Source organism: Microtus ochrogaster, chromosome 1, assembly GCF_000317375.1.
Source record: "Microtus ochrogaster isolate Prairie Vole_2 chromosome 1, MicOch1.0, whole genome shotgun sequence".
NCBI classification, from domain to species: domain Eukaryota; kingdom Metazoa; phylum Chordata; class Mammalia; order Rodentia; family Cricetidae; genus Microtus; species Microtus ochrogaster.
The window spans coordinates 18,804,825-18,814,654 of record NC_022009.1 but is presented as its reverse complement, the minus strand read 5'-3'; the positions used below and the strand labels follow the sequence as shown (position 1 = coordinate 18,814,654).

The following is a 9,830-nucleotide window of genomic DNA, read 5'->3' as shown; positions in this document are numbered from 1 at the left end:
CTGTACATCACATGCATAAAACATCTGTAGAGGCCAGAAGAAGGCATTGAGTCCCTTGGAATTGGAGTTATAAAGGATTGTGAGATACCCCATGCTAGGAAAGGAACCCTGATTTTCTGGAAGATCAGTCATTGCTCTTAACTGCTGAGCCATCTCTCCAGTCCTCTAAACACCTGTTTCTTTGTGCTCATTTGTATCCCAAATGCTAACACATTTTAGTGTGAAACTGTGTTAGTGCAGACCTCCAGTGAACACTTAAAGACAACGCAGTTTGTTAAACCTGAGGCTCCTGTGTTTGATAGTGCAATATTTTCTTGGTAGCTGTTAGCCAGTGATGTGGGAGGGTCCTCTGTCTATGTGTTACTTTCATTGGTTAATAAAGAAACTGCCTTGGCTTTCTGATAGGGCAGGATTTAGATAGGTGGAATAGACAGAACAGAATGCTGGGAGAAAGAAGCAGAGACAGGCACATGCCATAGCTCTCCTCTCCGAGATGGACGCAGGTTAGAATCTTCTTGGTAAGCCACCACCTCATGGTGCTACACTCATTAATAGAAATGGGTTAATCAAGATGTGAGAATTAGTCAATAAGAGGCTGAAGCTAATGGGCCAAGCAGTGTTTAAAAGAATACAGTTTCCATGTTATTATTTCCAGGGCTAAGCTAGCCGTGTGGGAGCCCAGTGGGACGAAAAGCAGTCCTGCTTGCCTTATCACTACAAATGGTGCCCAGATGTGGATAACTGAATCTACAGAAATCCTGAGAAAGCTTGGGAGAGAATAGAGTAAAGCATGTTTTCTTAGTAGCAGCAATTTCTCATGTCTGCTCTGCTTGCTAGAGGCAAGCAAGCCCTCTCATCTAAGAGAGGCTTCCTGACTCAGCTTTAGCTGCAAAACTCTGCAGCTAAACTCTTTTAAGAGGTCCTGCCACGAAACACTTAAATGCTGTTGATGAAAAGCTGAATGCATACTTTTTGGTTTTCAGCCATAGCAGGAAAAATGCTGCGCCATTTTAAAATGCTAGCTTTCTGGGCCGTCCTTCCTGAGCAAACTCTGTCTCTTTCAGGCAGGCAGTCTGACTGAGTGTGGTCTGTGAGCAGAATGCTGAAGCTTGCTGGCTGTCAGGGACCTTGAAATACCATAGAGTTGTGGCATTAAAAATGGTTCCAGCAGTATCTCCTCCATGAGGCTGGAAAGCTAAGGAATGGGGATCTAGCTAGCAAAGCCACAGCTTTAATCCTTCAGGGTTCCTGATTCATGAAAGATTCTGCGAGACACTCTGAAGGACACAGCAGATAGTGACTGAACTGTCTTTGGAATTTCATGCTTCATGGTAATGTTTGCTGGATACTGTGGACCTGTAAGCCAAAGATGGATGCCCCAATGGTAGAGAGGAACTTTGGGTGACTGTCCAGGCAGCAAGATGTCTCTGTCATTTCTAGAGTTTTGGAAGTTGTTTAGTTCTTGTTTACTTAGGTAATATTATATCCTGTGGAGTCTTTGAGGGAGTTGAAGAATGGTTAGTTATAGTTATAGTTTTCCTTTGTTATGGTAAAAGATAAAATAGATCTAGATATTGTAATTGTAATTCTTGCTTGATAACTGTTTTGTTATATGTAGTTTTACTATGTTAAAGTGAAAGCCTTTCTTTTTTGTTTAAACAGAAAAGGGGCAAATGATCTGGGAGGGTCATCTGTCTATGTGTTACTTTCATTGGCTAATAAAGAAACTGCCTTGGCTTTCTGATAGGGCAGGATTTAGATAGGTGGAGTAGACAGAACAGAATGCTGGGAGAAAGAAGCAGAGATAGGCACACGCCATAGCTCTCCTCTCCAAGACAGACGCAGGTTAGAATCTTCCTGGTAAGCCACCACCTCGTGGTGCTACACTCATTAATAGAAATGGGTTAATCAAGATGTGAGGATGAGCCAATAAGAGACTGAAGCTAATGGGCCAAGCAGTGTTTCAAATACAGTTTCCGTGTTATTATTTCAGGGGCTAAGCTAGCCGTGCTGGAGCCAGGCGGGACAAAAAGCAGGCCTGTTCGCTTCATCTCTACAAGCCAGAAACCTCTTTTGTTTAGTCTTTTGAGAACACGCTGGATATTTAAATGTTTGCTGGCCCTTCCCACCTCTAATCCCTTAGAGTCTGGGGGCTGGCTGCATACCCCTACTTTCTATAGCTTCCTACTTGTCTGAAAGGGTAAAAGTATTTGTTCTGTTTACCCCAAGGCCCTTCCTGGAGTTTTAATTTTGCTTGTTGAGCTGTTATAAAAATTTTCTATAATTTATCTCTTACCTGAAAGACTGGGCACCAGGACAACAAAAGCAGGACATTTAGAAGGGCTTTTGGGTTCTTGTTGGCTTTTGAGGCCTATGTGAGGCCAAGGTGAACCTGAAGCAGAAACTTCTGCTGGATCAGTTCTCTCTAACTTACTTTCCCAGTGCTGCCTGGCTAGAAGGTCACTGAATGCTCACAGTGTGTTATGTTAGCTTGCCTTGGAGACACTGCCTTCTGATAGGTCAACCTTTTCCTCTGAGGGTTTACTTTGCTATGTGAAAGTAAACAAAGAATTATCAGTATCTGTCATGTACTTAGCATGGGACAAGACAGTTTCAGATATTGTTTTACTTGAAATTTATTGAGCTGAGTGTTCCTTTTGAGAAAGTCTCAGAGGAGACAAGCCATTTAACACTAGGGCCTTAAGTATGTGTGGGAGATGATAGAGTTCAGAGACAGCAGCTAGGAGAATGAATCTTTTCCCCTGTAAGTTGTCTGGCTTTCTAGCCCTCTTAAAAATTAAGTAATATTGCCAAATCAGATGAGTTCATTGTATTCCCAGGGTTAAGAACAAAGCTTGAAATTCCCTCTTTGTGTGAGGAATTTCCCAAGAAAATCTGAAGGATGGATTGTCAGCCTCCTGGCCAGAACCACGACTTCCCAAAGTTACTGGGTATTTCATTTGTTTTGTGGGCTTTGGTTTCCCTGGATGGTCTTCCCTTTCCTGTGAACTTCAGGCTTCACTGAAGACCTATACTTTATCTTTCCTGTGGCCACTAAAGGACTAAAGAACATTTTGCATGTTTACCATTGATGCCTCAAAGTGGCTTTGCCTGTTGTTTTCTGACCCTTTATTCTAAAGCTTCTTTATTTTTCCTGAACCCGGGTCTGTTTTGATGCTGAAGCTGCTGTATTCCAGCTTGCTACCATTGAATGACTTTCATAGATAAACACAAAATAATTTTTAAACCAAGTTTATTTTTGTTATATTGCTGAAATAATCTGGTCCATCTTAAATTAGACTGATCTGTTTTTGTTAAGAACCTTAAACATATAACAAGCTTCTCTTATTGTGAGTCAAGGTCCCTGCTAAGGTTTTTGTTAATCAGTTTAGGTAAACTGGGATACTTTGAATTCTCTGTGTTTAACTTACATTCTCTATTCTCATTGCATTTGTTTCAAATTACCCCTCCTCTCCTGATGAAAAGAAGCGCCACTTCTCCCAGAGTTGTTCTGAGCCCCCATGCAAGCTGCTATTTTTGCTGCTCTATGCTCTCTCTCTTGAAGTAAGAATCCTATTCTTTGGGACATATTAGAATAAGTCTGCATGCGGAGATTTTCTTAGAAGCATAAGGGGAAACTATATGCTGAGTATCTTTGGAAGGAACTGATTTGCCAGAGCACAAGGGAATGTCTGTCTTTTCACTGTACACTTTATTTTTTTTTAACTTTAAGCCACATATATGCTGAGATCCTGTCTATTTATGGGATTTATAGAGGAAAAAATATGTAGCAGAATAGGCATGGCCTTAGAATCCTAGCCTTTCCTCTGAGAGCCTTTTCCAAGCACGCTGCCCTGTGGGTTCTGCCTGCTTTCAGGAACTGCCCTGAATGTTCAACATTTGGATATTTTGGGTTAAGCTTTTGTTAGATTTAATGTTTTCTTTGACTCATGAGTCTATTCCTCTATTGTATCTTCAGCACTTGAGATTCTCTCTTCCAACTCTTGTATTCTGTTGTTCATGCTTGCGTTTGTGGTTCCTGATCTTTTTCTCATGATTTCTGTTTCTATAATTCCTTCAACTTGTGTTTTCTTTATTGTTTCTATTTCAGTTTTCAAGTCCTGAATAGTTTCTTTTATAGGTTTGATTTCTTTTTCTTGGTTTTCTTTAAGAGATTTGCTGGTATCTTCCAATTTTATGTTTGTCTTTTCCTCAATTTGTTTAAGGGAATTTCTCATTTCATCTTTAAAAATTTCAAACATTCTCTTGAAGGTATTGTTTAGGTCAGTTTCTTCTGGTTCATCCATATTTACTGTTCATGTCTTGCTGTTGTAGGGTCTTTAGGTTTTACTGGTGTTGTGTTGCTCTTTGTGGTGTAGCGTGTGATCTTACCTTTTCTACTCATGTTTTCCTCTAGTAGGTGTGTTTGGGGCTGTCTGAGATTCAGTAAAATAATCTTCTAGGTGCCAGTGAATCCAAAGCTCAGTTGGTTGTTGCTCGTGGTACAGTCAGTGTCACAGTTCTAGTTACCCCGTTGGTTACTTGGTGTTCCTGGAGATAGCTCAGCGCTCCTGTGCTTTGCTCTTCTCCCTTGCAGTTTGCTGTCTCAGGCCTACTTTGGCCTAGGTTGCCAGCTTTGCCCCATTTCTGTAAATCCTGGTCTGGATCCCCTCCTGCAGAAGTCCCTGGCTTGGAGTTGGAACTGTTCTGGTGGAGATCACTTACTCTGGATCTGGTCGCTGGCTCAATCCTGATCTGCCAGTGGCCCCGACTGGGGTGGCTTCCAGGACTGGATTTGCTCCTGGCTTCTGTTCCTGGTGTAGCTTGTTTCCTCAGGCCCTCGAAAAGTGTGCTTCTAAAAGAGCCATTGTTTCCCACACCTGGCAGGGATGGAAGGAGTGTGGTACAGCTCGGTCACATCTGCCTCTTTGGTGCTGCTGATATTGCATGACTCAAACCTGGCAGCCTGAGACACACAGGTTCAACATGCAGAAGTAGAGCCCTCAGGAGCTCAGCAAGAAAAGATTGCTCATCCTCCCTCCCTCCCCACAAGTTTCTCAAGCCACAGGTGCCTCGGGCACAGCTAGCCTCCACAAGAGTTCCTTCTGAGTGGTGCTTTGCATATAGAGTCTTCCAAGAATCCCACCGCATTCCAGAAAGTTCTTCCCTCTGGAGTTAAGTAAGCCTTTCAGTAGTTCATTGTGTGCTCCCTCCCACCCCTGCAGGACACCTTTGGGCACAAAACGAGGTCTCATCGGAGCAAAGCAGTGAACACATCCTCTCCTGCAGGCAGCAACACCACAGGCCCCTCTACTGTCCCACTGCCCTGGGGCCATGCCTATGTGAGGGAACTAAAGGCAGCGTGGTCCCTTTCACTTGGGCACAAATGGTGATTCACTGGGCTTGGGGCGGGCACCTTCCCAGGCAAACAACCTGAGGCATCAGGGACTGGGCTGAAAGCGGGAGCTAAAGAGAAGAGGAAAAAGTAGACCTGGTTTGTTGTAGGTCCTTGGGTGGGTCTCAGAGACGCTAGAGAAGCTTGCTCAATTGGGGGCAGAGGAATGAACCAGCCCTGTGCTGGGTGTGAGTGGCACCCAGTAGGCACAGAGGTCAGGAAACTTGAGCAAGGTAGGGAATCTGGGGAGATAAGGCTGTGACTCTCCTCCCCGTGGAGTGGAGCCACAACCTGAGCCCTGGCTCTGCTGGTTGCGTCATCTTTTATTTGCCCACAGCTACGTTTTGTCCAGAAACTCTGTCCTGAAAGGGAACTAAAGAAAACATCCAGCAAGCACTGGGCAAGGAAGGCCAGCAGCGGAGAACAAGGGTGGTCTTCGCCGTGCCAGAGAATGGAGGTGCACAATGTATCGGTCCCCTTCAATTTCTCTCTGCCGCCTGGCTTTGGCCACCGCGCCACAGACAAGGCACTGAGCATCATCCTGGTGTTCATGCTGCTATTCATCATGTTCTCCTTGGGCTGCACCATGGAGTTCAGCAAGATCAAGGCTCACTTCTTAAAGCCCAAAGGGGTGATCATTGCCATGTTGTCACAATATGGCATCATGCCCCTCGCTGCCTTTGTCCTGGGCAAGGTCTTCCGTCTAAACCCAATCGAGGCATTGGCCATCCTCATCTGTGGCTGCTCTCCTGGAGGAAACCTGTCCAACCTCTTCACCCTGGCCATGAAGGGGGACATGAACCTCAGGTAGGACTGAGGGTTAGGAGGGAGTGGGGTGGGATGGGGTGAGGCGGAGACATCATCATCTGGGGGAAGTCTGGGCTGGGGACCAGGAAAGGGGGAAGTTGAAAGTAGGAGTTGGATTAAGGTTGGCACTGATAGTCAAAGGCTTATGCTAAGTCAGGACAGGCTCTGGAGTCTCTTTGTTTTAAGTACCAAGTGAAAGGTGTCAAGCTGGTCAAGAGGCATCTTAGACACCCCAGAACTCACAGAAGTGTCTCAAGGATTGTTGTAAAGGAGCACAGATTTCAACCAGGGTCCCCGAGAACTGAAGTCACCTAACTGTGGCATGGTATTGGCTCTGAAGCTGAAAAACTAGAAGGGGCAATATGGGTTCCGAACATTCCAGGGAGACCAGGGTGACTTGGACCAAATGAGCATCCCAAATTCCTGCAGAGAAGAGACTCCAAAGGTTCTCCCCAAGTATATGAGCATCCAAGGTATGCTGAGACCCATCAGCCAGTTGACAGATGTAGTGAGAGAGCCATCTGAAGACACCCCAGGTAGAGTTGAGGTCCTAGCACTTGCCCAGGTTAGTCTAACAATCAGAGAGCAAGCCAACAGCAGCCTGAGCTCAAAACATCCTGATCAGAAAACAGCAAGGTCCCTCTCCTGACCAGCCTGACTCCTCGGGCTTGGTGGGGTTATCTGTCCTTCTCACAGGTGTGACTCTTGCCTACCAGAGGAGGCCCTCTTGACTGCTTGGTTCATCCATGCCATGGCTGAACTCACTAGCAGAAGCAAAGCCTCAGGTCTGTCCTGAATGGAGATGTTCAGGGTCAGGTGAAGCCGGGAACCTAGAGCTATCAACTTGGGTCCATGTGCATCCCGCCTGTGGCTGAACTTTACAAAGAAACCCAACCAAGAAGCCTCTCCCACTGAGGCGAGGCAACACCAGTGTAACTAGGGGGAGGGGGCACGGTTTGTCGTATCTTCTGTGTCCCAAGAACCCCAGGCTAGTCTCAGCTCCGATGCAGACGGAATTTGAGTCACACTAGTTAGAGAAGGGACTCTGGGGGAACCTGTGGAAGTGGCAGAACATGAACGGGGTTGGGGACCATATGAATGACAATGGGCAGGCTTTTAAGGGGTTGGGGACCATATGAAGGACAATGGGCAGGCTTTTAAGGGGTTGGGGACCATATGAATGACAATGGGCGAGCTTTTAAGCGTAATCAAGTGCCCCATTCTCACCAGCTGGTGACTGCTAATGAGACCTCTCCAGTATCAGCTGCTCTGTCAGGTGGAAGGCCTCCCATTACCCCCAGCTTGTGGTGAGATCAAGAACAGGGCTCCCGTGTGCTGCTGCTTGCCCAGCCTCTGGTTCCAGGTTCCAGACTCTGCCACAGGTATTGCTGTGGCCACCTTCTGTCAAAGTCCCTTCATCCCAAGCAAACTGACCTACTTATACACATTAACCATGCCTTGATTCCCACTGGCTGAGTGGGATTATTCTCCTGCCCTGCCAGACTTTGAATCCCAGTTGTCCTGAAAAGTTGCGACATGCACTATAGCAATGACAGTGGGTACTAAACATTCTTTTCAACACAGTCAATTTTAAACTTGTTTTATGCATGTGGGGGGTTGCCTGCATGTATGGCTCTCTGCACTGCCTGTGTGCCTAGTGCCCAAAGAGGCCAGAAGAGGGCGCTGAATTCTCCTGGAACCGGAGTTACAGATGGTTATGGGATGCAGTGTGGGTGCCAGGAATCAAACCCAGATCCTCTGGAAGAGCAGCTAGTGCTCTTAACCACTGAGCCCTCTCCAGTGCCCCTCCCCCAAAAGTACTATTTTATTCTTTTTTGTTGTTGTTTGCTTGCTTTCTTGCTTATGTTTTGTCGAGACAGGGTTTCTCTGTAGCTTTGGTGCCTGTCCCAGAACTCTCTCTTGTAGACCAGGCTGGCCTTGAACTCACAGAGATCCGCCTGCCTCTGCTCCCCAAGCGCTGGGATTAAAGGCGTGCGCCACCACCACCCAGCCTATTTTATTCTCTTAATACCCTGTTGTCCACAGTAGACTCCTGCACTGATCCTTGTTTCGGTGGCTGGCGCAGACAGGTGCATACAGCAGGGAATACCATAACTGACCACATTGACAGAAGAGGAAACAGTCGTAGGGCTTAACGCCTTTGGCCGGGGGCTGGCTGGCTGCTTTGCGAGCTAGCCTGTTCACTGCAGAGTGAATACAGGCTGCCTGCCAGGCTCAAAGGCCCTGGTCCCACTGATCAGTCATGCGTATTGTACAGGAGGGGAATCCATAGTCATAACAGTTTTCTGCTTTTCTTTTTAAAAGATATTTATTTCTATTTTATATGTATGAGTGTTTTTTCTGTGTGTGTATGTAAGGACACTGTACATGTCCTAGTGTCCATAGAGGCCAGCAGACTGCACTGGATCCCCTGAAACTGAAGCCTTGGATGGTTGTGAGTCACTGTGTGGGTGCTAAGAGTTGAACCCTGGGCTGAACCATCTCTGCAGCCCTAAGTTTTCTGCTTCTCAAAAGAAAATTGAACCTCCAACTTTAGGTAAAATCTCCAAAACTTCAAACATCAAAAAGTCATACGAATGTACTTAAAGGGCTGTGCAAACCAAGCAGTGTCTAAGGGTCAGATGTGGCTCCAAGGTCTACTTTGAAGCCTCTCTTTAAGCTCACTAAGTCCCACTTAAGAGTTAGAAGTAAATGGTGAGACTCCTAGTACTCCCGTTTTACTCACTAGGAATCAGAAGTCAGGAAACCTGCCAACAGTCTCCTAAGAGCTGAGCAAAAGTTGTGTCCAGAGCAGGCTAGAGCCCTCTCCCCCGGTTATTCTGTCTTCCAAATGGATTAAGTCTGAGGGGGGACACCAGACAGCCAGGCAGGGTAGTTCCTTCCTCAAAGACACAGGAAGAGAAAAACACCTATAAGTGAGCTTGTTTGGAACAACCCTGACTACTCTTGCCATCCTCAAACTCCCCTGCTCCCTGTAACCTGCTGGTCCCCAAAGAGCCCAGAGCCAGTGCCTCGGGGAGACAAAAGGCCTGGCTATCACTCCATGATTCCAACAAGTTCCCCACTATGACTTGGGAAGCCACTGGGATTCCTATACCTTTCCCACCTCTCCATAGAGATTGGATGGTCACTTCACAGTGGCCTCAGCTTGTACCTCTCATCTTTCTAATCAAGTTTAGAGATTAAGAAACAACAACAACAACAACAACAAAGCAGGGCCTATGCAACATGATTATTCTTAAGCAAGAAGGGTCTGGGTGCAGCGGTGCATGTCTGTCAACCCAGCTACCCGGGTGACTGAGGTAGGCGAAAGCTTAAGAGTCCATCTCAAAATAAAAGAACTTGGAAGTAAGCCTGGTATGGTGGCACCGGCCTGTAACGCCAGCACGAAGGCAAAGACAGAAGGCGGCAGGAGTTCAAGGTCACCCTCCACTACACAGGGAGTTGTAGGTTACATAAGATCCTGTCTGAAAAAGCAAAAACAAAGACCATATATAGGAAGAAAGAATGAAAACAGAGCCGGGCGATGGTGGCGCACGCCTTTAATCCCAGCACTCGGGAGGCAGAGGCAGGCGGATCTCTGTGAGTTCGAGACCAGCGTGGTCTG

General features: G+C 46.4%; 1 protein-coding gene across 1 annotated transcript in view; it reads left to right on the top strand.

The window, feature by feature from the left end:
- The first annotated feature begins 5,729 nt into the window (after positions 1-5,729).
- The window catches only part of Slc10a1 (solute carrier family 10 member 1), a 13,687-nt gene continuing 9,586 nt past the window's right edge, over positions 5,730-9,830 (top strand). Inside the window, exon 1 of the mRNA XM_005343279.3 lies at positions 5,730-6,202. Within this exon, the coding sequence (XP_005343336.1) occupies positions 5,847-6,202 (356 nt within the window). The 5' untranslated portion in view covers positions 5,730-5,846. The remainder of the gene's footprint in view (positions 6,203-9,830) is intronic.